Genomic DNA, 27651 nt, shown 5'->3' on the forward strand with positions numbered 1-27651 from the left:
GATTTTAGCATCCTGACTGGTGTGAGGTGGTATCTCATCATGGTTTGTATTTGTATTTCCCTAAAGATGAGTGATGTTGAGCATCTTGTCATGTGTCTGTTAGCCATCTGGATGTCTTTGGAAAAGTGTCTCTTCATGTCTTCTGCCCATTTCTTAACTGGATTATTTGGTTTGGGGGTGTTGAGTTTAATAAGTTCCTTTTAAATTTTGGATACTAACTAGATTGCTTTGAGTAGTATAGATGTTTTAAAAATGTTTGTTCTTCCAACCCATGAGCATGGAACACTTTTCCATTTCTTTGTGTCATGTTCAATTTCTTCCATAAGTGTTCTAGAGTTTACAGAGTACATACAGATCTTTACCCTCAGAGCTTTAAATGTGACAGATGTATATTGTGTGTTTTGGGTGGTGGGGATGACACCATGTAGTGTTTTCAAAATTGACTTTATTACTGAATCATTCTTCTGGTTTTCTAATGTTTGTATTCTTTTTTCATTAATCATTCATTAATTCACAAATAGTGTCTGTAGTATTTCATCAAGTGGACACCCTAGAGTTTACTTAATCATAATCCTATTAATGGGCATTTGGGTTTTTCATCAGTTTTGCTATCATAAATGAACAAAGCTTTTTCCACATGAACATTTTCTTTAGGATGGCTTCCATCAAGGCCTAACTGGACTGGGGGAGATAGAAATTTGTCATGGCTGGAACTTTCTCCATTTACTAAGCCCCACACCCTCATTGTGTAGGCTAGCAGGGTGCCTCCTATACGGAAGACACTCAATATCTATGGAGGGAATAAGCAAGCGTCTGTTTCATGATCATTTTCCCACTCCTCTTGGTGAATATTATAAGAGGAAAATTGGTAACTCTTTTTTCATGGAGCATCCCTTTGATTACTAGCGAGGCTGCACATTTTCTCATGCTTCTCTAATTATACATCCACTTTTGTGAATTGTGAGTTCATTTCCTTTATCTGTTTATCTATTAAGGTGTTAGAGTTTTGCTTCCCAATTTTCATGGGCTCTTTATATAATTGCACATTTCACGCAAAACAATTTTCTTGATAGAGCTTGCTGTTTAACGTTTGGATTTTTTTCAAGTACAGACATTTTTTTAAATTAGTAAGATTTTGAGGGATGATTCTGCTGGCTCTTCTTTTTTTAATTAAAGTCTTTAAATTTTTTTTATTTGATTGTAGTTGCCACACGATGTCACATTAGCTTCAAGTGTACAACATATGTGATCGGACAAGTCTATCCATTACGCTATGCTCACCACAAGTGTAGCTCCCATCTGCCACCAGACAGCGCTATGACAGTATCACTGACTATACGGCTTTTACTTCTTTAAGAAGTTACCTGGGGAAGGTTAAACCAGTGCCTTCATTTTCTTTCTCCCAAATTATTCTAGCCATGATTTTAAGTTAGTTATAGCCAGACCCTACCTTTTGAAACCATCATCAAAGGACTTGAATTCTATCATCTTAAAAGGGATAAGAGGTCAAAAAAGAAGGATATTCATGGGAAGGAAAGAAGCATCCCTTTGGAGATGTAAGGTCACATTTATAGGCTTTTGGAAATCACTCCCAAAGCTGTAGGGCAGGTTGTTTTTAAACTACCCTGAACAAGAAGCATAAACTTGGCTGCAAGTTAGAATCTCATGGAGAGTTTTTTTTAAAAGTCCCAAGGCCCCGGCTGCCCCCAGACCAACGACGTCAGTCTCTGAGGTCATGAGCAGTATTCTTTAAAGTTCCCCAAGGCCTCTGATGCTCAGGCAGGGTTGAGAACCACTGGCCTAGAAGGGCTGCTCAGTCTTTAATGTCCATAGGAAGCACCCAGGGATCTAGTTAAACTGCAGATTCTGACTCAGGAGGTCTGGGGTGGGGCCTCGGTTGTGTATTTCTAGCAGCCTTCCGAGAGATGCCGTTACTTTCGGTCTGTGGACTACACTTTGAGAACCCAGGGTCTAGAAGAGTCATTCTCAGTGTGTGAGGTGGTGTTTTGCCCCCCTCCCATGGGCATGTGGCAATATGTAGAGACATTCTTGGTTCCGATGTCCAGGAGGAGGAGGTGCCCCTGGCATCTGGTGGGTAGAGGCCAGGGATGCTCTAATTATCCTCCAGGGCCTGGAAAACCCCCACCCGGAAGAGTCATCCCGCCCAAATGTGAATATTGCTGAGGTTGAGAAATGCTTCTGTGAAAGAAAATGATCCCAAACCTGAGCTGGGACAGCTGGGTGCTCTGGTGTGATGAGTCGACCCTTTTGGTGCATTTCTGATAAAACATAAGAATGATTTTCTGATCAACTTTAATTAGATTAAGAGCCCCTCCTGGGAAATTAGATTTACCTACCTCACTAAATTAGCCTTGTAACAGGGTTTAATGACCACTCCTACCTGGTCTAACAGGGTTATCTAACCACATTGTTTCCTATTACTAGCCTTTTGAAGCCTCTTTAAGCAACTTTGTTTTTGTTTGTTTTATTGAAGTGTGGTTGACGCCCAGTGTTACATTAGTTTCAGGTGGGCAGCATAGTGTTTCAACAAGTCTCTATGCTATGCTGTGCTCACAGGTGTAGCTAGCGTCTATCACTGTGCAGTGCCTACAGTACCACTGATTCTGTTCCCTGGGCTGTACCTTCATCCCCGTGACTTATGCAGCTCACGACTGGAAGCCTGTATCTCCCCCTCCCCCTCTTTAAACAACTTTGAAATAAAGCTTTGACATGTACTTGCAATCAATTCATCAGAGAAGGGGTCCACACCCTTTTGCCTTGCCAGCCTCCAAAACGGTTCCCAGGTGGGACCCTGTTTAAATGCTCAGCTAATGTTTACTGAGTACCTACTGTGGAGACATTTTAGCGTAGACTCTGCCTTCAGATCCCGGCTCTCCTGCTTCCTAGCTGTGTCTCCTTGGGCAGGTGTTCTTTTGAAGTGCAGGAAACTAATAGTATCAAGCGTATAGGGTTGTCGGGAGCATAACTTATTAAAGCATTTAGCAGAGTGCCACCCATGTAGCAAAAGAAGAAAAAAAAAGCTTACAAGTCCCACAAAAAAGCTTCTAAGTCAACACATCCCTTCCTCCCCTTTGCCTTCCAAGCAAGATTCAGTCTTTGTCCTCTTGGCTTGAAGCTCATTGTGGTGCTGTTGGTTGGTGGAGGTCTGAGTGGCTGGAGTGAAGAATTGAAACAAGTGACCTGAGTCGAAATTACAGAAAAAAGAACAGCTAGGGCAGTCAGTGGATAATTGGGTTTCAGGGAAATAATGAAGAGATAGTTGGGGTAAGAGGTCTAAAGGGTGAAGGGATCTTGGGCTGATCACGAATCAAGTCAAGAGACTTTTGGGGTAGTTCTACTGTGTGTTTTGCAATGTAAATCCTGCTTAGATGAAATCTGCATTCATTTTTGAGGCCATTTTTGGCAACCAGTTTATGCTTCTTTCAGATGTGGCTTTGGGCTTAGATGTGCTTAAATGGTCTTAAGGTGGACACCAAAATGCCTGGCTTTAATTTGGTTACATCCTACGTGAGAAAATGTATTAGACACTGTGGCTACCCTAGGGGACACGTTATCCCCATTTAAGAAACTGAACATCTAGAAGGACAGTCATAATAAAATAAATGGTAGCTGCTGTGGGTGCTATCCAGTTAAGAGGCCATGGAAGGGCTTTTCAGAAAGTCTATTTCAGCTGAGACTCAACGAGGGGTAGGAGGCAGCCAGTAATGGGTATGGGAGAAAGACTTGAGAAGAATATTCTGAGCATGTGTAGCGGCCTCGCGTCAGCATGGCACCTCTATGAACTGGGAGAAGTTCGCTAGGGTTGGAGCAAGGAATGCTCTGAGTGGAGCCGAAATCAAGATGGGGAAAGACTGGTGAGTGTGAGCCAGTTCACGCGGGCCCTGGGGGTAGTGGGGAGCCGTTGAAGGATGTTCAGCAGGCAGTGACATTATCACTTTTGTGATTTTTCTTTTTTCTTTTTTTTTTTTTGAAAGGTCTGTTGACTGCAGGGCTCTGGCAACTAAAAACAAGTGAGAAAAGGCTTTGAGAAGTGAAGTGCACAGGTCACTTTGACAGCTGTGGGCCATTAATGCTCCAATTGTTCCGTGAGGTCACCTGTGTGACAGCAGCAAGAATGGCGGGTGAAGGGAGTTTTGCAAACCTTCTTTCAAGGTGAGGAGAGGGGTCAAACATGTCAGAACCTCCTAGCACTTGTCCAGGGGCTCTTGCCTGAGGATTGAGAAAGGAGGCACTTCGCCATTAGCAAAGGCCCAAGGGCTCCTCAGTGAAGCTGAAGCATTTCAGCTCCAGATCCGAGACTTTCATCAAGGGCTTAGGAAAATTCCCATGGGTCACACAAGCATTACTCGGAGAACTAAATACGAAACAAATCGCAAGTGACCACAGACTGCTGGGCAGGCACTGGGAACTCATACCAAGCTCTCACCTGTCAGTTCGCAGTATTTTGTGGGTTAGGAAGAATGTGAGCTTAAATAGAGCAGAAATGGACAGTCTCTCCGATCCCAAGGCTTAATTTATTGAATAGGGGAAATAAGCCTTGGGAAGGAGACAGATCTGCTCCTAACGATTTAACCATTAATGAAGCCCTGCTATAAATGGAACTCAGGAGAGAAGGTAGCGTGGCAGAGGGCAAAGGAGTGGGCCCCATTAGACAAAATAGGTCAGTCAGGGAGAGAGTCGTCCTGTCTCCTGACTAGTTATGGTGATCAGAGATGACAGGCCTTGTCATTTTTTAACTGATAGAAAAGGAACAGAGAATAAAGAAAAGGTTTCTTTCTTGTTGTCTTTCTTAGAAGATGGCCATTTCAAAGAGGATCCTCAAGAGATAAGAACTGATAATATTGATCAGTTCCGGGTTTTGTGCTTAAAAATCTAAGAGTGTGTGTGTGTGTGTGTGTGTGTGTGTGTGTGTGTTTTCAAAGACAGTTTTTCCAGAAAAAAAAATTCTGTATTCTCCTAGGGAGTCCCTCTGGCCAGATCACTGCCCTTTATCTGGGATTAATGAAACCCAAACTCCTAAGGAGGGTGACCTTGCCATTGGTTTGATTTTGGGGGGTTGTCTCTGCTCTTATTTCTTGTTTTCTTGTTCTTGTTCTTGTTTCACCCTCAGAAATCAAAAGAAAGAGTAGGGAAACATCATAATATGGAAATAAGCCGAGGAGTGAGAACAACATGCAAAATGTAAAATTTATCCCTCGAACACTGGATTTTTAGTTCTCTTCTGGATTTGCCTTCCCTTAGAGGTTCTGCTTTTTTTCTCCCTCCTTCTGGAGCACTTCCTCCCTAATGACTCAAGGAAGTGAAGAAAAATCTTTCCTGAGTGCTTGGAATATACACTTTGCTTATACATTGTCTGGTTTCTGAAGGCTTCCTCTGTTAAAACATCAGGGAAACTGGCTTCACATTTGGAAATAATCTTTCCAGTCTTCCCAAAGATAAACAACATTTGGTGTTTTAAATAAATACAAGAAATTGTGGGTGGTAAGGATCGGTGGGGTTGAAAGAAAAACAAATATTGAAATGTTAAGTCTACGTGACTTTGGGCAAACCTCACTTCTCTGGACCTCAGTGTTCTCATTGATTTAAAAAAAAACAGACATTAGGAGAAGGAAGGGGAAAATGAAGGGGGGGGGGTCAGAGGAGGAGACGAACCATGAGAGACTGTGGACTCCAAGAATCAAACTGAGGGTTTTAGAAGAAAGGGGGGTATAAGACGGGTGAGCCCAGTGATGGGTATTAAGGAGGACACATATTGCATGGAGCACTGGGTGTTATCCACAAACAATGAATCATGGAACACTACATCAAAAACTAATGATGTACTGTATGGTGACTAACATAACATAATAAAAAAGTTATAAAAAGAAGGATGCTATTGCAGGCATCCTCCCAGATGGCCCCCAGTAAATCTTGCCTCCTGGTATTCATACCCTTACGTAGTTCCCATCCAATACCTAGCAGGACTGACGTGGGTAATCAGTGCCATAACAGAAATGACAGAGTGTGACTTCTAAGGCTAGGTCATAAGCCACTGCAGGTTCCACCTTGCTGTCTCTTGGATCACTTGCTCTGGGGGAAGCCAGCCACCATGTTGTGAGGGCACACAAGCAGCCCACTGGTGAGGTCCACATGGGAAAGCACCAAGCTCTTCTGATAACAGTCATCACCCATTAACCAGTGGCGTGAGCACACCATCTTGTTAGTGGATCTTTCAGTCTTTGTTAAGGCTTTAGAGGATTGTGGCCCCAGCTGACATTTTGACTGCAACCTCATGAGGGACCCCAGGCCGGAACCACCCAGCTCATCCACTTCTAAATCTCTGACCCCCAGAAACTCTGAGATAATATTTATTATTGTTTTAAGCTGCTGGGTTTGGGGTAATTTGTTATGCAGCAATAGATAATACAGTTGCCCAATAGCCAAATTGTGTAAAGAGCCCAAATGTCCATAAACTGATGAACAGAGAAAGAAGTGGTGTATATCTATAATGGAATATTACTCAGCCATCAAAAAGAATGAAATCTTGCCATTTGCAATGACATGGTTGGAGCTAGAGTATATTACGCTAAGTGAAATAAGTCAGGCAGAGAAAAGACAAATACCATATGATTTCACTCATATGTGGAATTTAAAAAATAAAACAAAGTGGGGAAAAGAGGAAAACCAAGAAACAGACTCTTAACTCTAGAGAGCAAACTGCTGGCTACCAGAGGGGAGGTCAGTGGGTGGGAGGGGTGAATGACACATGTGATGCAGATGAAGGAGGGCCCTTATCGTGATGAGCACCAGGTGATGTATGGAAGTGCTGAGTCACTGAATTCTATACCTGAAACTAATATGGCACTGTATGTTGACTAGCTGGAATTTAAACACACACACACACACACATATGTAATACAGTTGCTGTAAGCCAAGTCCAGCTCTTGTATTTTATGTGTCAATGAATAGGTGTTATTGGTGGGAAGCACAAAAAATGGCACTTATGTCAAAACCCAGATCCTTAGCCACAGGAACATACTGCTTGGAGCATTTCTGAAATGTTCAGCAGCCAGACATTAGAGACCTGGCGTCTTGAGAACTCATGGATTCAGTTTTGTGGGTGCAGGCCAACATAGCTGACTGATCTTGAACCAAAGCTTACAGTACAACTGTTTAGCACTCAGCGATTAGTGCTTTGCACATCATACCAAAAAACATAACCCCCTTGTATTATGTTTACACCCAAAGACTGAACAAGTTAAAAGAAACTCCAATTGAATGGGACTTACTTGGACTCTCCTCTTAATGAGTCACTCCAAAGGGTGCAACTGGGATTATTTGGAGAGAACAGCAACCTGGCAGTTTTTAGAGTGAGATGGATTGGGACAGGGCTTAAAAGTTGCTGAATTCACAGTGAAACCCAAGTGACTCTCCAGTGCAGGGGACATATCCGGAAAGCAGGGAGTATAGAGAGGACCTACTGGGCTGGATTGGACTAAGTGACACTGATGGTCCCCTGACCTATGAGAATATGGCTGGCTAAATACACATCACAACACTGACAAGGCACACAGCACACTCACTAGAGGGGATGAGATTGTCTTCAATATGGGTATTGCTCTGGACTCAATGGCATTCTGGATAACACTATCTCTTCCACATGCCCTACCCCAAACAGAAGCTGTGGCTCACCATTGGATCACCCTATGAATAAGTATACATCTATGCTCCAGGCCTTTCCAACAATGCTTGGCTATATCCCACACTTAGGGACTTTCACCCCAGCAACCTTGACATTCAACCAAAGAAATACTTTCCTAAGCAAGAAACATTTCATTTTGGTTTGTCCTGGGAAGAACTGACAAACATTCTCTAACTCAGTCCTTCTGACCCAAGCTGCACATTAGACTCACCTTATGGGCTTGTGAAATACACTCCTCCCTCAAAGAGTTCATCGGGTTAGTTTAGGTGATTAGTTCATTGGGTTAGTTTGGATTTAGTTCATTGGGTTAGTTAGTTTAGTCTAGGTGATCCTAGGGTGCAGCCCACACTGAGGACCTCAGGTCTAACTGTACCCAGCAATTCACTGCTGCCTGATTCCAAGACTATAATAACTAGAATAAAAACAACTGATTCGGGGCGCCTGGGTGGCTCAGTGAGTTAAAGCCTCTGCCTTCGGCTCAGGTCATGTTCCCAGGTCCTGGGATCGAGCCCCGCGTCGGGCTCTCTGCTCGGCCAGGAGCCTGCTTCCTCCTCTCTCTCTCTGCCTGCCTCTGCCTAGTTGTGATCTATCTCTGTCAAATAAATAAATAAAATCTTAAAAAACAAACAAACAAACAAACAACTGATTCCCACCCAAAGCCCAAGACCTGGGCACTCAGTTGTTCAGAAAGAAACTGGCTTCAGTTCTTATGTCATAATATTTGACATACAGTTGCTTATCAGTCAGCCAAGTAGCTGTGATCCTGGTCATGTCTTGTGTTGGACTTGAAAAGTGTTCAAATTTGGAACCTCTTTTGTGTTTTCTTTCTACTTCCTGGATAGCCCTAACAGTATACCTAAGTGAAGATTATCAAACCTGGCTTTTTGGTCTCTGCATATATTTGAAACATGACAAAGCCTTCCTTAGAAATATTTCTATAAAGATTGGAAAAGTGATTTTTCTTCTTTCTTCCCAATCACTGCATCCGGGGATGTCTTTATAATATTTCTTACAACCTCATGTGAATCTAGGATTATCTCACAGTAAAAAGTTTTAAAAAGGAAACCACATGGTAGGCAGAATTTCGCCTGTGGGCCCTAGTTTGCCAACAGTTGGATTGTAACAGTGTCTGATTAGACACTGTAACAGTGTCTAACGGTTACAGAAATTAACGCTGAATCAGGTTAAGTGACTGGTAGGTGAGTTGATGCCACTGGCAGAATTCCTCATCCATTTTATTAGGGTATTAATACGTTGGAAGACTATGTAAATTTAAAGAAGTCATAAACAGCATTTATTACATTGGTATATTAAAAAATTTTTTTCCTTCTGAATTTACACAACACATTTCACCTCCATGGCGCTTATCCTATCTGCCACATGGGGAGTTGACCTGGCGTAAAAGGTTAAAAGCCAGATAGCGTGGATTTGATTCCTACTTACCCCATTGTCTAGTTGGGCTACCTTGGGGGAAGTCACATAACCTGTCTGTGCCTCAGGTTTGTCACCTGCAAAATGGAGCTCTTACGTATACTCACTCATTTAAGAGTCACAAGGTAAAATAGTTGGCACAGTGCCTGACCCTCAGAAGCACTGTCATAAACATTAATGATTGTTGCTATGTTGATGCTTTGTGTATCGAAATTTCAGCAAAGAAGTTTGACCAAGTTTCTCACTATACCTTTGGATACTAGCTATAAAACTGTGGACCCGATGATGGGTTAGTTAGAGATTTCGAATGACTAAGCCTAAACAATCTTGGTTAGTGGCTCTAGGTCAGTGGTTCTCAAATTATGGTCCCCAAACCAGCAGCAGCAGCCCACAGGAACTTGTCAGAAATGCAGATTCTCATACCTACCCTAGACCTACTGAATCAGAAACTCTGGGTGTGGGGCCCAGCAGTTTGAGTTTCAGGAAGCCCTCTATGTGAAGCCGACACCAGAGAAAGTGAGAATCTGCTGGAGGCCCATCTAAAGGGTTTCCATTGCCACAGACCACAGGATGCTGTCCTTGGTGCTGGCTGGTCCCCACTCTACTCAAGATTTCAGTTTAAAGAAAGGGATGAGCTTGCTTCTTAAATTGGCACATCAGATGCGCAAAGCCAGCCTGGAGGGATAACAAGGCCGCTGGACGCTAGAATATGGACCTGAAATGATGTCAGTCAGCTGGGAGTGCCAGCCGAACTTCACAAAGTCATTTTCATTTTTAATAGAGATAGCTTTATTTTCACCTATCACAAGTTTTTAACTCAAGTTTCTTGGCATTTTAACTCCTACATGTTTGGTGAAGCTGTCAGTGGTGACGTGGGTATCCAGGCCCTGTGTTCCTCGTTAGCACCATGGCCAGCGCTGCAAGATCGTGATGGGCTGACCACGAGTGGGGGAGCAAAGCCCTGCCTGCCATCTCTTGGCATTTTGTAATCTGATCACATCGTGAGAAAGGGTGCCACCCACGAGGGAAAATAGAGTCTGGAGTCAAGTGTGAAAGATTGGTAGTGAGATGGTGAGGAGGTTCAGAGGGCACACTGGCATTTGCCATCTGTGCTGCTCTCCAAACTCTCTCGGCAAATTTGTGTTCTCTGAACCATGAGCTCCTCTACCCACATACGGGGAGTCCCTGCCAGCCAGGGGCTCTGAAACCAGCTGGGTTGGTGGTGTGGCCCATTCCTGGCAGTGGAAGCAGGTCTATAATTGGTCCATAATTGAATTGGATTTGGCTCAGAATGATTCCCAGGCTCTCTCTCCCCTGACAGATAACCAGCAGTAAACTTCATATATGATTCTGTTGGGAATCCAGGATGCCATTTCTTGGCTGATGGTGACAATGGAGAGCTTTCTGGGAGAGTTTACCTTTAGGGCGGTGATTTCGGGGTTTCTTAAACTGGAGTCTTCCCGGGGGCAATTGTCACCTGGTCTTTCTGAAATGAAGACATTTCAACCTGATTTTCAAATCTGAGATCAAATCTGTGTGTGTGTGTGTGTGTGTGTGTGTGTGTGTGTGTGTGTGTGATGTTTATATGTATACAATATGGGGCACCTGGCTGGCTAAGTCAGTCGAGCATGCTGCTCTTGATCTTAGGGTCATGAGTTCAAGTTCCACATTGGGCATGCAGCCTACTTTTAAAAAATTAAAGAAATAAAATGAAGGATACAATATGATTTTTTAAAATGAGACAGCAAGAAAACCATACATAGAGATGAAAGTTCAGATAGTACATTTCCTTTGAGTTATATTTATAGATAGAAGTAGATAGATTAATCCTAACTCTCTTTTCATGTCCATGAGAAAAATTCTCCTACCTATAATCAGAGCCATTGCCTGTTCAGTTCTGGCCCGTGGTGTGGGTTGTAACTAACCCTTCTTTGGCACCTTCTGGGGACTGTGTGGTAATCCTACTTTTCTGATTAAAAGAGATCACACCCATTTTTATAAATGCACTTAGCTAGGCTTGGTTAATAACTAGTCTTAAAGTAAACTTTCTCTGGAAGGAGATGATGACACATCCCATAGTCTTCTACCCTGTGTGAAGTTGGAAGTCACATGAGAAGGACCTGCAAATTCAGTGCCCTGCCTGTCTCACGAACTTTTGTGAGCCTCACAAGAGAACACAGAAGCACTTTGGAATTCTTAAAATCAAGTGCAAGGGCTTGTTAATATTATTGCTACTATTAGCCTTAAATTGTTAAAATATGTGATTTCATTTTTGCCATTAAACTCCAGAACAAGCCTTGTTGCCTGGCTCCTGATGCTCCCCCACCCCACCGTGAGTGGCCTATTCACAGTGGATGAGCTGCCATGTAGTTTGGCTCCTGTGTTTGTTAATGTCTGCCTGCTTGTTTCACTCTTATTGCAAAGTCAACATTACTTAATGATCAAGTTAAGTAACATCAGGAAGAGGGAGAGAACACTCCTGGAGAGTAAGAATGGGTGTAAGTTGGATGTGAATGAGGCAAAAGCCAGGACAGGATGTCATAGAGAAGACACCCAGGACACTTTCTGGATGTTTAGATTCAAACGGATCTTGTTTTTTGTTTGTAGACCAGACCCCAACTGTACATAGTCTGTGCACCAAAGATTCCTAAAAAGATGAGATGCCTCTTTTTTGGCCATCAAGCCCGTTCGAAATGCTCCATAAAATGGTGTCTCAAATGCATTGTTTCCCTGTTCCTTGATAGTAGAATGGCAGCTTGACCTTCCAAATGTTTCTTACACTGATTTTCTTCGGGGAAAAGTCTGAAATTACAAACCAGATGTATTTGCTGCTTAAAAATGGTTGGGGGGGGGGGTGGAAATCCCTTCAAGTCTCCAAAACAAAATGAAAGTGCTCGAGTGAAAATGTTGGTAATCGTACTGCCGAGACAAGGGCTTGGGAAGCTGGAGCTGCTGCATGTTTTGAAAAATGGGACTGCAGTGCCTCCTCCAGGAGAAAGAGTGTCCGTGCAGCCGAGAACGTCTGAACAGGTCAAGCTCAGATGTTGCAGGGTAGGTCGCTGCTGAGAAAGAGAGCCTCTTGGAAGCTTCCACAGGGGCTGCGGTGAGCACCTTTGAGTCACAGCCAATGAATGGGATTTCACTGTCAGTGAGCTCTTTCCTATTCCCTGGCAAAAGATGCAGAGCTACTCTTTAGCAAGTATGTCATTTAAAAACCGACCAACCGACGGATCCCTGCCCTTGGCAGAAAGGGGCAGAGGACAAAGCCTATAGGCAAGGTGTGGGGCCAACGAAGGGAGTGAACACTCTGTGAACACTGGTTCGTGCCGGGTGCCCCATCTGAGTCCACTCCATGTCTTTATGGTTCGCTCTCAAGATGGGTATTATCGCTCCTGTTTATAGATATGGCTTAGAGTAAGCAGCAACCTGCCCAAGGTCACAGAGGCACTACGTGGTACAGCTGGAAGTGGAGCGCAGGTTTGCCTGACTCTAGTACATCTAGTGTCACCGGTGGTGACATGCTGTCGTCAGTAATCATAGCTACCACTGGCCTGAGGACTTCAGACACACCGTGCAATTCAGTGTTTCTCAGTCTCGGCGTGACTGACGTTTCTTGTGGGGAGCCGCCCTGGACAGCACTGTGGGACGGTCAATGGCATCCCTGACCTCAACCCACTAGACGCCAATAGTATCTCCCCTGAGGTGTGACAACCAAACATTTCTCCAAACGTTGCAAAATGTCCGTAGGGTAGGGAGCAAAATCACGCCTGTGAGGTAGCTACTTTTCCTCCTTTTACAGACAAAGACACAGAGCAATTATGCCAAATCACAGACCAAGCAAAGCTGGGGCCTTGACCTACACTCGAGTCACCTCTAACGTGTTTGCTCTTCAACCTCCTTTCAATAGAATATCTGTTTTCCACCTCCTCTCTAGAATCTTCACCACCAACATCCAAAGCCTGTGTCTTTTCTTCATTCATGCTTAGGTTCCCTCTATCATCGTCACCCACCTGACCCGTGAGCTCCTGGAGGGCACCTGCCATGTAGGGCCTCCCTCCGACATAGCGCTACCTGGCCTGTAGTAAGTGCCCGGGTGTTCACTTACTAAATTCGTGAATCATTCCAGTACTTTCCACCTTCCCATTGAAATCTAGTTCATGCTGTTAACTTACATTATGAAGAAAAAGGTTAATTCAGCCAAAGTAAATTCCAAGTAGCCCATGTACAAAATTATTAAAAGATGAAAGGTAATTGAGTCTAAATAAATGGATATTTGAACACTCAGAATTTAATAAACCTGTTTGGTAAGTTCTCAAAAATTAATCACTGCCTCTGGAACTAAAGGGCAGCCATGATCCCTATCATCCGCGTCCAGAATCAGGGGTGAGATGAGAGCTAGGCAGTGCGCTGTGTGTATCCCTTGCTGAGGATTAGGCTGTGCCTGCTACGTGTCAGGGCAGGTCTTCTGGGGAGGGAGGGAGGAAGGGCCACCATCCTTTCTACAGAAGGCAGCCCATGACTCTGGGACAGTGCGACCCGCTTGCTTTCTGCTGTCTTTCCAGCAGTCAAGATGAACCGTTCCGAGCAGCCTTTCTGCCACCTGCCTGGACAAAAGTGACTCCAATCTGTCGACTGCTTAATAGAAATTTCCCTCCCAGAGAAGCCAATTGCCGGACCCTGCCTGGGATGAAAGCAGCCACCACCTCGCCATCTGCATAAAGCCCTAAACCAGAGGGTGTGGAATGATCAGTTCCCAGGCAGGGAGCGGTGGCGAGGGAGTACAAGGGAAATGTGCAAGTCTTGATTTGCTCCTCGTGATTGCTTCTCCTTCTCAAATGCCACAACGTGTGCAGGGAGTTAAAACGAGCAGTGTTGTCACGATGCAGCCAAGCCTGATTAGACAGCCTGGAATTCACTTCCCCAGTTTTTCTGTGTGGGCTGCACACAGCGGGAGAGGGAACGAGAGAAAAGCCTTCAGGGGTAGGAGCCAGCTGCCTACCGATGACACAGAGATGCCTGCCAAGCCCTCGCTCATCCCCAGAGAGGAGCGAAGGCGGCCACTGCGGAGGCCTGGCGTTCCTCTGGGGCCATGTTGTCAGCACGGAGCCGGCGCCGTGTCAGCCCCAGCATGGCCACTGTCGCTGCCGTCCCATCCCCTTCTCCTTTCCTTGTCCACTCCTTCCCTTTGCCTTTCTCTCCATTTCTCTCTTTCATGCTCTCTCTGATATTTATGGGTGTTAACCCTTCCACTTTTTCAAGACCTTTAAGAAGAGCACATTATTATTGTGCTCCTCGGCCATGTTCTGTGCCTTCACCTGAAGCCTGGTAGACAGTCTGATTCGTATTTGAGTTGACAACACTGATATCCTCCGCACTTGGCACATGCTTTGTACTTAATGAATGCTTGTTGACTGAATGAATGCATGCATGAATGAATGAATGAACGAAGGAACGAATGAATAAAGCAACGTGTCACAGTTACAGTGTCACCTCTTTGTGAAGGTGACAGTTTCTGTAGTCTCTTTAGCCTTTGCTTGTTTTACTCTGACCTAACACAGTGAAATATTTGCAAAGCCTGGAAGATACAACTAAGAGAACATGTTAAAAGAATGCAGTTGGTGCGGCACCTGGGTGGCTCAGTGGGTTAAAGCCTCTGCCCCCAGCTCAGATCATGATCTCAGGGTCCTGGGATCAAGCCATGCACCGGCTCTCTGCTAGGCGGGGAGCATGCTTCCCCCGCCCCCCACCTGCCTCCCTGCCTACTTGTGATCACTCTCTCTGTCAAACAAATAAATAAAATCTTTAAAAAAAAGAATACAGTTGGGTGACAGTGATTAAAAGGAGTGGCTGCGGAGTGTGACAGATGATAGTTTGCATCTCACCTCTGTGGCTTAAAATCGTGGTAACCCTGGTGAAGTTTGTAAAGTCTCTTAGTCTTCTTTCCCCCATAAGTGCCCAGGCAGCATTGTATATACCCCACATAGTCAGCGTGAGGAGTGAATGAGATAATGTATATGAGGCACAAGCCATGCATCGGGCATCCCCTGAGCACATACTACATATAGTAATGGTAATGAGGGCAATAAAAATGACATTGACATTGGTGCTGATTATCACAAATGCTTAACATTCATATTTTAAAAGACTTTATGAGCTGGTAAGATAACCTACTGCTTCCTGATATATTTAAGATGAAAAAATAACCTACAAAAATAGTTGTGTTTAAGGCCTAATACTACAACTCGGGAATATTCCATATATACCATATGCCATAAATATATTTTGTTTACCAGTTGACAAAAGAATTCTATTTAAGAGGGTTTTATCTTTATTCCTCAGTCTCTGATGACCGTAAAGAGATAATAAATACTGGGCCATTAATTATTATTCTTTTTATTAATGCTCTCATTTCTGTAAAATACAACACACTGATTGTTTGGAAAGGTAAGTTTGCAAAAAGTCGGTCCTGACGTCAACCTTTAAACCAGGTAAATCAGGGTTACTTACTCTCAGCACCACTAACAGTTTGGGACTAGATCATTGTTTATTTTGGGCTGGGGGAGGGGCCCATCCTGGGCATTGTGGGACATTTCCTACCATCCCTGGTGTCTTTGCATTTGGTGACTATAGCAGCCCAAACCCATACCTCCTTCCAGGTGTGACAACTCAAGCTGTCTGCAGATTTTGCCGCCCCGCCCCAACCAATCCCCAGACTATGGAGATGGGGTCATGAGTTCCCTGTGTTGCAAGCAGGGCAAGTCCTGCCAGCTGTCACCATCCCTTAGCCCATGGAAATCTACGTGCTAGTGTCCAAGGCTCTACAGTGTTGTGTGTTTCTCTACTCTCAGATCTGCTCCCCAATTCCAGCTCCCTCCCACTGGCTCATGCACAAGGCTTCCAGATCTCTGTTTTAATGGAACCCATCTGGATATCGGATATCGTTTGTGTGTTTGCTGTGGAGAGGCTCTTAAAGCAATCAGCTCAAAGGCTTCTTATGTTCACCCTCAAGAGCACTCTGCTCCCAAACGGTTTGTAACCAGGGCTTAGAATAATAGCTTTGCTGGTCAGGAAAACAAATGAATAAGACCTTGATGCAGTTCAGAACCACAGCAGAACTCATCTTTATCCTAACCAAGTGGAGAGTAAAAGAAAAAAAAAAAAAGAACATCACAAATCAAAAGAAATATGGCTCCACTAGAGAGTGAAAATTTTCAGGATAAAGCCATTTCCTTCCAAGAAAGTGAATAGAGCTTCTGTAATTGAGTCAAAGCGGGAAGCATTTTAAAATTAAAGCAAAAATTTCCAGGAAATCTCAGAGAAGATATTTGGAGGTGTTTCTTTTCTTTCTTTCTTTTTTTTTTTAAATATTTAGTTCTGTATACAACAATAAATCAGTCCTTTGTCTTCTGGAAAAGGGAAAAGGTTATGAAATTATGATAAGCCAAACACTATGAGAAATAAATCATCTTAATTCTGGAGACCACAAAGAAGCATAAAAAATATTCTTAGGGGAAAATGTAGAGTGGAAAAAGCAAGATATGAAATCGTACACGTGCTGTAAGTGATGCTATGTAAGAAAAAGTAAAAGCAGAACCGGTTTCCATTTTTGCCTAATTACCCTGTCCCAGGTGCCATGCCCACATATGCTTTCTTTAATCTATACATCTCCCTGATCCTTCACGACTACCCGATGAGGAAGACACCATTTCCTACTTTTTATGAAATGAGGGAATAGAGACCCTGAGCTCCAAACTGCAAAGGTCAAAGGTAATGGGACCAAACCTTCCATGACCCAATAACCCCAAATCCCATATCGTTAACAACTTGGTTGTACTGTATCCAACATGTAAACTCAGAAGAAAATAACTGGAGGGGCAGCTATCAAATTGAGTATAATGCTAAAATGGTGATCTTAAGGGTGATTATTTTGATGATCCCACCTTCTGTTGTTATGGTATTTATACAAATCGATTTTTAAAGTGTATTACATCTCACCATTTGAAAGGAAGGATATTTCCATGTGCACATCAATTTAATCATCTGCCACATACATAGAAATCAGTTAGGTTTAAGATAATCTAGAACATGTTTTCCCCAAATGGAGCGCTAATATGGATTTGATTGGTTGGTTATGGATTTAAGATCTTTCTTCTTTAATGTATGTGTTTAGAACTGTAAATTTCCTTGTGAGCACTGCTTTTGCTGCATCCCACAAGGATATTGTATTTTTGGTTTTGTCTGTCTCAAAAAAAATTTCCCTTGTGATTTCTTCTTTGACTCATTGGTCATTCATCAGTGTGTTATTTAAGCTCCACAACTTGTGGATTTCCCAAACTTCCTTCTGTTACTGATTTCTAATTCCATTCAACTGTGGTCTGAGAACATACTTTGCTTGATTTCATTCCTTCTAAACTTACTGAGACTTACTTTATGACCTGACCTGTGGCCTGTCCTAGACAATGTGCCATGTGCACTTCTTCTGTTTTGGGGTGGAACATTCTATTGATGTCTCTTAGGTCTATTTGGTTTATAGTATTATTCAAGTGTTCTATTTCTGCTGTAGACTGAATGTTTATGTCCACCCAAATTCATATGGTGAACCAGTAATCCCAATGTGATGGCATTAGGAGGTGGGGCCTTTGGGAGGGGACTAGGTCATGAGAGTAGAGCCCTTTGGAATGGGATTAGTGCCCTTATAAAAGAGACCCCAGAGAGCTCCTTTGTCCCTTCCACTGTGTGAGGATCCAGTGAGAAAATGGCCAGGAAGCAGGGCCTCATCAGACCCCAGATCTGCTGGCATCCCGATCTTAGACTTCCCAATCTCCAGAGGTATGAAAGATAAATTTCTGTTATTTATAAGCCCCCCCCCCCCAGTGTATGATATCCCATTATAGCATCCCCAGAAGACTAAGACAGTTTCCTTTTTGATCTTCTGTCTACTTCTATCCATTGTAAAAAGTGGGGTATTGAAATTGCTGTTATTATTGTTGAACTCTCTATCCCTCCCTTCAGTTCCATTAGTTTCTGCATCATGCACTTCAGGGGTCTGGTGTTAGGTACTAAATGCACTTTTCATCAAACGTCTGGGTACATCAATTTGCCCTCCTGCCAACACTCTCAAAATTAGCCCTTGAATCAGCAGGAACAATGATGATGTGTAATATTTAACATTTAAGAATAATGAACAACTTATGTTCTCTTCAAGCAGAAATGACATCTCCTTCGATGAATGTTTGGTAAATATGTCTTATCTGGACCTAGATGGTCTTTGAAAGATAAACCGAAATAACTCTTGATAATTCAATTATTTTCTTCTAGTTTTATATTTTTCCTCCCCTTTGAAGACTATGAGCCAGAGTTGACATTTTCCTAATTTTTCAGTTTCCTATAGGAATAATGAAGTTATAATCAGTGAATGCAAGTCAAATTTCTGAGCCCTTTACTGATCATGGTCAACAGGGTTACTTTCAGATCTTGTAAGAAGAGCTAGTCTTGATTTCGAGTAGTAATCTTCCTGAGAACACAAGGACTCAGGAAGTCACAAGAACACATTTCCAGGGGTCACCAGACTTGCTATGGTCACAGCACCAGTAATATTCTATAGACATGCCTTGTGTGCTCATGATGGATCAGGTACCCTCCACCCCAGCCTTTAAGAAGCTGTATCCTGGCATCATGAAGAATGTATAAACAAGAAAACCAATACATCACTCTGGAAGTGTTGTAACAGCATACCCAAAAGGTGCTAGGGGTGGGGTAGAGTGTTGGAAGAAGGCATACCTCCTCTATCAGGGCATTATAGTGGTTCTTTTCAAATCCACAAAATCCAAAAGCAAGGCTGATTAGCTGACATGGGGCATGGGATAGAGGCCAACTCTAGATCACAGGGCTATGTATGGCTACACAGGCATTGAAGATCATTGGAACTCACTCTCACTGCCCTACCACACAGTGTTTCTCAGAGAATGGTCCAATGCCCACTGGTTGACCTCAGAAGTCTTCCTGATGCAAAAATGCAAGTGCTTTCCTCAGTTCCTTTTTTTTTTCCTTTTTAAAATTTAAATTCAATTAATTAACATGTAATGTACTATGAGTTTCAGAGGTAGAGGTCAGTGATTCATCAGTCTTCTTTAATACCCACTGCTCATTACATCAGGAGCCCTCCTTCATGCCCATCACCCAGTTACCTCATCCTCCCCACACCCATCACCTCCAGCAACCCTCAATTTGTTTCCTAGAGTTTAGAGTCTCTTATGGTTTGTCTCCCTTTCTGATACTTTCCTCAGTTCTTAATGGCAAATAGGGATTAAGTCCACAGTTTTTCCACTTACATGCATGGCCAAAAGCTATTAAGTAATTATTAAGAATCACTAAATTTCACATCGTTCTGAAAGCCTGGTGTAGTGGGTAAGCAGTAAGTCTGGCAGACGCAACATGTGGGCAGGCCACAATGGCTACCACAGAGAGTGAGAATTCTTGCAACCTCAGAATGAGTTTCTTTTTATGGCTTCATCAGTCCAAGGACTTTGGATTGCTGCTCTTTTATGCTCATTAATGTAACTGTAGGCTTATTCTTAGGGTTTACCCTTGTTAATCAAGTTTTTTTTAACTGCTGCATGGCTAACACTTTAATACTTATTTTGTTCCTCTCCAATTCTTTATCACTGAGTTCTTTTACTGCTGGAAAAAAGACAAGAGATGGTATGGGCTGGTCATAGGATGTTGTTTTGTTCTGTTCCAGAAGGTTAAGGATACTGCCCTAGAGGAGTTCTTTGATCTCACTAGGCTTGTCTATTAATCATTTTCTGGGCATTCCATAAGTCCAGAAGCTCATTCCCAGCCTCTGTTAAACTATTCCATTCCCACCACCTCCTTCAAACTGTCCCTGAACCAAAATCATCATGAGTTTCCCCTGTCATAAATCATAACACTGGTTATCTTTACTGCGTACTTAGGGGGTCATAAACAGCCATGGGTGCTCTTGAATCACTGAGCTGCTGTCTAATTCTTTTTTTTTAAGATTTTATTTATTTGCTTGAGAGAGAAAGAGAGAGAGAGAAAGGGAGCATCCGACTCCCCACTGAACAAGGAGCCCAACGTGGGGCTTGATCCCAGGACTCTGAAATCATGACCTGAGCAGAAGGCAGATGGTTAACCAACTGAGCCACCCAGGTGCCCCCACTGTCTAATTCTTTGAATTGCCTGTTTTCCACCAAGATCGAAGTGTCCTGAGAGCAGACACCAAGTATGACCTCTATATATCTTAGCACAGAATGAAGCAAATGCCCATGGTATAGAAGCTAGTCATAAAGGTTCTTTACAGGGCCCCTGTAGTCTGATCTGAGGATTGAGAGGCGCAGAAATGGACACAGAGAGCTGGACACAAGCACTGGGCAGTCCTCTTGGTTCCCCACATCCCTATCTATGAAGTCTGAGGTGGCATTGCTGTAGCTACAAGCAAACAATGGTGTCTTCTGACTGTAAACATGGGGGATTCCTGATCAATCCCCAGACAGCAGGCACAGGAGTGTTGGAGGGCTCTTAGTTTTCAGACATTGCCTCTGGTCCTGTCTCTTCATCTGGCCTTGCTTAAATTACCATCTGGCCACCTTAAATCACAGCCAGGAGAATCCCAAGAGGTACATGACTGAACACCCTACCTGCCCCATACCTTTACCAGCCTGGATTAGGGTACCATTTGGGATACTACCATGTCTCTTGGTCTTGACTCAGTACATGCTGTCCTTGTGTAGTCTGGCTCCAGTTCCCAATTGGGTCCAACCCCTAAGTCCTTTGCCAAAAGCCGTGATTCCCGATCCCTAACTGGCTAGTCACTGTCTTTTTGGTTCCTGTTCCATAAAATTTTTAACCAATTTCCATGAACAATTCTAGCCATGGCACAGGGCCTGGAAAGAATCTGAAATCCCACTTAAAGGGAGTCACTAATCTCAGCTGGAAGGACATGCTGGTCCATCTTATTTGTTGAATTACTGTAATAGTTATAACCTGGACTTTGAGCTTTGGGTTGCATGATATTCACAGTGTGTGATACTATGGACTTACTCAAACTTCAGACAACAATCTGTTTGATCAAATCATTGAACAGGACATGGTGAGGGTAGGTGACAAAGTGGTGGCCCAAGAAGGAGGAAATCAGTCCAACCAGTAAGGGGCTACATGATGGCTGGTCCAGGATATTTACTGCTTAGGAATCCACTGAATCGATCAATGTTTAAAAAAATGCTCTCCCTCTGTGACTACAAACCATGACCATGGAAGTCTCAAAATCTGACATAATTGCAGGAGAAGAATTGATAGGTCAAAAGCAAACCAACCTAATACCTCTCCTACAAGAAATAAAAATCATTCCTTGGCTTAAAACAATGACGGTGCTCATTTGGAATTCGGATCAATTACCCTGACAATGTAGGGTAAGAGTAAGGAAAAATAGGCCTCTCTGAGTGGTTTCACCTTATTAGAGTTTGTTTGGAAAAGAAGAATCATTAAAGTCCTCTCTGAGAAAACGAAGGAACAAAAACTTGTCCTGGGTATTCTCTGATACTTTATCGAGTTGGTATTGTTCCCCATTCCTGTAATCGCTGCCAGATAACACTATAAGATCCTCTCTGAGCTCATTTTAAAACCGCATTCCTTTGAATCTTCAAAACCATGTTCTTCTGAAACTGTAACTGGAGTTAAATTTAGGTCAACATGGATTTCATAAAAGCAAAATCCTTTAAAGTTTACATTACAGATTCATGTGTCTAACTGGCCTTGGTTGGGTGAGGATAATAAATACTACAGAACATTAATTTCCCTTCCCTGGGCTTTCTCACAGCTAAATTCTGCAGCTTCGTCCCAAGCCTATTGGAGTATTTTATCCCAGCTTGGCTATATGAGCAGGACCGAGTGCCATGAGTTTCATCATCAATTTGTTTCATTCTGTCATAAATAATAACAAGTGTGTGTAGCCACACTTCAGGTCACTTCCTGCTGGCATCACTTTGTCCCTGACCAGGTTCCTGGGATTCATTCTTACAGTCAGAGAATCCACGGTATTTTATCCTTACCCCTTTTTTCTTTTACGGAACTGTGCTGAAAATTCTAGGTACTGTTGTGTGATTTTTAACTCCAAACAGCTCCTCTTTCTCTGTCCTATAAAGAAATCTTTAGCGCAGAACTGACTTGAAAATGTCCTAGTAAGCCAACGTAAGTATGACACAAGTAGCATTGCCCCTACACGTGGGATTCTCTCAGAGAACATTCTCTTCTTCGTTATGTCTACGGGAGAAGGCACAGCAGGGCTCCAGGGCTGTGCTTACCTCTGTCTACACAGTCGGAGGATTTCACCCTGAAGCCCACCCGGACAGTGCCGTCCCTCTGTAACGTGTGGTGGGAGGAAGGGATGAAGTGACATAGCAAGTGAGTGACAGCACTGACTTTGAAGTCACACACCCTCTTGAGGACGCAGGACAGATGGGGAAAACCAGTGCTCCGTAGGATTCATCTCAAGAATGCGAGCGATAAGCGGATATGATAAGGCTTAACAGAAGCAGTGGATCCGATACTTTTCACACAGTAGCTGGCATTTGGAATATGATTAATATGTTCCTCAAGCTGAGCCCGTAGCGGATGCTCAGTAAACACTGGCTGAAGAAATGAGTCAGTTGAAGAACGAATGAAGGGGCAGTCCGCCAGATAAATACCTGTTTTATGTTATCAGTATAGATTCCTCTCTCCTAAACTTAAACCTCGCTTAAGAAAAAGAAGAAGCTGTGCATGGTGGGATTCAGTAACGTTGGATAAGATGGATTTGCTGGCAGGGTCCCCCACAGGAGAGTTGGGAAGAGAGGCCAGGCCAGCTCCATACTCCCCCTGCTGGCAGAAGTCACACGCGTCAGGTCTGCAGATGGAGCTCAGGGCTGAGCTCTCACCAGAGGGGTCATCATTGAACAGATCCAGTAACAACGAAAATCAGGTCACAGGTCCTGCCTGCACTGCGTCCTCAGGAGGGTGGCAGGTACAGTTTTGAGCCTGCCCTTCCTTCACGCACATTCTGAGTCATCACTGGGTTCCTGTGGTCTGCTCTACACACACCTGGGTTACTTGTCTCGAGGCCTGAACTGGTCTCTACCCCCTTTACGCTTCCAGAACTCCTCAGCACCTTGCTCCGATGAGCCTCTCCTTAGGACTAACTCATCACTCTTTCTGGCATTTGGGTGAGGAAACCAAGGCATGGAATGACGGAGGCCCTCCCTGGACCCCAAAGTCACAAACTCCTCAGGGCCCCCTCCCAAGCATCTTCCTTCTCCCAACCCTGTCCTCCCCCAGCCACAAAGGTGAGCAGAAAGGAGTTGACAGGCAAACATCCTTGATGGCTCTCTGGCTGGTTATGAGATATGATGGGCCCCAAAGCTTGGCTTTACCAGAAAACCTTTGCACCAGAAAAACTGGTCTAAACTGAAGGCCCTGGTACTTAATGAATGCTTCCAGAATTCCAGACCCGTTCTGTGGAAGGCTTCCTTAATCCATTTCACAGCGGTCTTTTTAAGTGGAAGGAAATAATTTTTCACTCACCTTCTTTCTTCCAACTACTGCTCAGCTTTGGGAACATACTTCAGTTCACTTTTGATATTCTGAATCTCTGAAAGATTGACCACAGGTCCTGGAAGTTTCTTTGCTCCGGGCATTGGCTTCTTCTCCTCATCTGAGGTAGGAGGAACACCCTGAAGAGAAAGAAAGGCAAGAAGGGATCAGCTCACTGAAAAAGGCATTTGGTCCCTGCCAAAGTGTACTTCTAGCTGCGTCACTTCTATCTGCGTCTTCCTCTGCTACTGAGACACCCTCAAAGCTTCCAGAAGATCTGAAGTTTGTAGACTAATATGGAATAAGGTTGGAAGAAGAAAACAAGTAATCTCCACGTGACTTAGAAGACACAAGACTACTAGTCAGCATCTGATAATTAACAAAAATTAGGCTAGTTAAGATGTGTGTTTCCAAGAGAAGCACCTTACGAGAATGAATTTAATTTGGCTCTTTGGATCCTGATATGCCTGAACAGCAGAGATCTGTACAATGTTAGCGCACAGTTGGCTCTAACAATGACTTAGTCCAGAAGCTTAAAATTTTTTCAGTGGGAATGCAGTAGCTGCCAGCCTTTGTTCCAACATCTCTGGGGAGCATAAACAAACTGATATTGACATAAGCAAAACCTTCTTGAATGTGGGTGGCATGAGATGCAGCAACAGAGGAGGCCCAGTTCTCCCAGCTTTGGGAACGATTTCCAATTTCCTATTAGTTAATGTTTTTATGCTGTTACCGCTTTAGGGCAGGACCACGTCCTATGCTTTTTTTGTGGCTCCTCCAATGCCTGGTACAGATGTGTGCACTTATCCATTGTTGTTGAGCTGATTAATCCCAAGAATGTACCATAAGGACAAATATATGCCTCTGTGTATGCACGCCAAACATACACATTCACAGTGACTGTAACACAACGAGCTCAGTTGCTATGTGTGGCTCTTAGAACTCCCAAGTCATTGCTACAAAAGAAAGTTGCCTATTAGCTCATTCCTCGTATGCTAGAGGTGGGGCGTTCTCTGGCCCTAGAGGGAAGGTGTTGGAAGAACACTTGATCACCGTGGCAGCCACAAAAGCACGCCTCCCCGATCAGTTTTCTCCCCGGAGGGTAGTTAAATGACTGGCCCCAGCTGCTTCGCCCGCAACCCGCCCATCACCACACTGAGGTCACACTTCCCACTGCTGCTCCTGCCCAATGACTGAGAGTCACAGGATCCTAAGGCCGGCCCGTTCCTAGGAGACAAGAGACTCCTGGGGAGGAAATTGAGCTCGAGAATTTTCCTTAGACCCACAGCAACGTCTAAGAGGTTTCACCCTCACCCTCTGCCCCTCTCCTCTTCACCCACATCATGGGTCTAATCACACTCCCACTTTTCCTTAAAAGCGGTCTCACCAATAAACATTTTGCATGTCTAAACCCATCGTTATGCCGGCTTCTTGGAGGACCCAAACTGACACAGTCACAGTGTGGGACTGCCAGGGCTTCATCTGCTCGGCCAGCAACCGAGTGAACAGTACAGTTTCAGGGAAGAGGAGGAAGAAACCGCACGTTTGCCTCTGCTTCAAACCCTTGGCCCCTACTGGTTGCCAGCCTAACCAGGCAGCCCTGTGACTTGGGTATTAAAGCTAATGCTGGGCTTTGGCCCCATCTGGCTCCTAGGTCTAGTTCTCAAAATGTCTAGAACCGAAAGGGAAAAGGAAGCAACTGTTTAAGATTCCCAACCTCTAACCAGTTAGGTGGTAGGCATGTCCTTTACAGAGTTGTCCATTTGAGGGGCAAGTAGAAATATAAAATATTGAGGTACTGTTCTCCTAAGAACTGATGGTTTTTCCTGTGGCCATTTTCTTTGAATCTTGGCAGAGCACTGATGAAAGAGCTAATGTGTCTCCCACACAAAATGATAAAGTAATTCAGTGCAGACTGTACCCGATATAAATATTTGGAAAACGGTACTTCCTCAGGCCAACGTACAAAGCCATAGGCTCAGCTTCCTTTTATCACGCACACACATTGATCATTTATAAATGCAGATTTAGAAGGAATCATTAAAACTATAAATATCTGGGGTGCCTGGGTGGCTCAGTGGGTTAAAGCCTCCGCCTTCAGCTCGGGTTGTGATCTCAGGGTCCTGGGATCGAGCCCCGCATCGGGCTCTCTGCTTGGCGGGGAGTCTGCTTCTCTTCCTCGCTCTCTGCGTGCCTCTCTGCCTACTTGTGATCTCTGTCTGTCAAATGAATTAAAAAAAAAAACTATTAAATATCCACTTCGAGGACCAGGTATTCGAAAATCTTCTTTGCTAGGCTTTTGGAAAGAGGTTTGAAACAAGGCTATAAATTGGGGTTTTTTTAATACGTGTAGCAGCGAAATGAAAAACGTTTCCTCACTTACGAATGTTCCCGTGGTTGTTAGGTGGGTAGATCTTAATAAAGAAGTATGAAGAAGAAAAATGTTTCCAATTCCTTCTGTTAAGTTCCTGGGTACATCGTATTCACTGTGTTTGTAATATCAAAACGTGCTATTTTGGCACATTTAATGCGTAAAGCCAATGTGTGTAGTTATGTGTCTATGTGCAAAGACGTATTATGTGAACATACATGAATAGAGGATGATAATATTTAATATCAGGCCCTTTCAAGTTAATAAAACCTCAGTACACTGTTTTTTTAATAAGGTAAGATTTCTAGCACTTAATTTAGTATGGTCACATATAATGGAAATTATAAGTGGATATATTCAATAAGTGGACATGTCATTGACTCGAGAAGGGGTTAATGGTGGGGCATATTCTTAACCAAATTTTCTCTCGTCTTTTAAAAAAATTGGAATCCGATTCCATTTCTTCTAAAATTTATTATAAGAATTATAATTGATAAAGGCATGAGTAAACAGGGCTCCAGATGGCTCCATTTGGCTAATACAGAGTACATTTTTTTCTTCTGTACACAGATATTTGAGTTGAGAAGGGACATGGAAGACATTCTTTGATTGAAATAAAGAGAGCTCAAGAAAGGGCTTATCAGCCCAGGCGCCTTTGCCAGTTTCAGGAATGGTTGTTGTCAGGGGAAACATTCCCCTGGGGAGTGACAGAGCATTTGTAAAATTTGCCAGGATGGTCAACCGTTTTCTGCTATCTTTCCTTCATCTCCCCCTTTACTAGCAGACACTCTGCTGAGTTTTCCCCAACCTCTCCTCTGCTCATTCATGCTCCGACACCGAGGACTTAGTACTAAGAGCAAACATTTACACTGCTAGCTATTCTGAGTTACACATGCTAACTCATTAATCCCCACACCAACCCTATAAATCTGCTACTGTTATCCCCATTTTATAGCTGAGGAAACTGAGGCCCAAGGCAGGGAGGGAAGGAATGAAAACCTTGCCCCTGGCCTCACAGCTAGGAAGGAGTGGGGCCGGAATTAAATAGTGTGTTTGCATCTTGTGAAAGGGACAAGTTGGAGAGGGAAATAATTAACAGAAAGCCCCAACATGCTATTTTCTGACTTACTAATGATGGAATGATGGTCAAAAGAGAAATGTGGGAGGCAGAGTGGAGGCCTGTCAGTGCCTTTCAAGCCACTCGAAGCAAGCAGCTGCCTTGTCTTATCCAAAAGATGAGCCCTGCTTGTAAGGACTTGGCTATAAGACCTGTGTGTCAGGCACATGCCAGACTCTAGCTGGGCTGAGCAGACGGAGAGTGGGCTCCAGCTCTGTGAGCAGAGCAAGGGCTCACAGAGACCATAGGTGGGCTGGAGACCCACCCAGTGCTCACAGGCCTTGTCAGACAGCCAGAGGCTGATCATGACTTCCTACTGGGGGCCATCCTTTTCATATAAGAGACGGTGTCAGGATTGAGACCAGGGAGCTACTGGCTATGATCGAGGTGGCCTGTTGTGTTCAGGGATGGTACGTTATGATCTCCATTTTATACAGTGATTAT

General features: G+C 43.8%; 1 protein-coding gene across 2 annotated transcripts in view; it reads right to left on the reverse strand.

Moving 5' to 3' along the window:
* SMPX (small muscle protein X-linked) overlaps positions 1 to 27651 on the reverse strand; it is a 54419-nt gene that overhangs the window by 9382 nt on the left and 17386 nt on the right. For both annotated transcript variants that reach the window (XM_080794993.1, XM_080794994.1), the window contains exon 4: positions 23711 to 23859. In XM_080794993.1, the coding sequence (XP_080651119.1) occupies positions 23725 to 23859 (135 nt within the window). In that variant the 3' untranslated portion in view covers positions 23711 to 23724. The remainder of the gene's footprint in view (positions 1 to 23710; positions 23860 to 27651) is intronic.

Source organism: Martes martes (assembly GCF_963455335.1).
Source record: "Martes martes genome assembly, chromosome: X".
In the NCBI taxonomy this organism is placed as follows: domain Eukaryota; kingdom Metazoa; phylum Chordata; class Mammalia; order Carnivora; family Mustelidae; genus Martes; species Martes martes.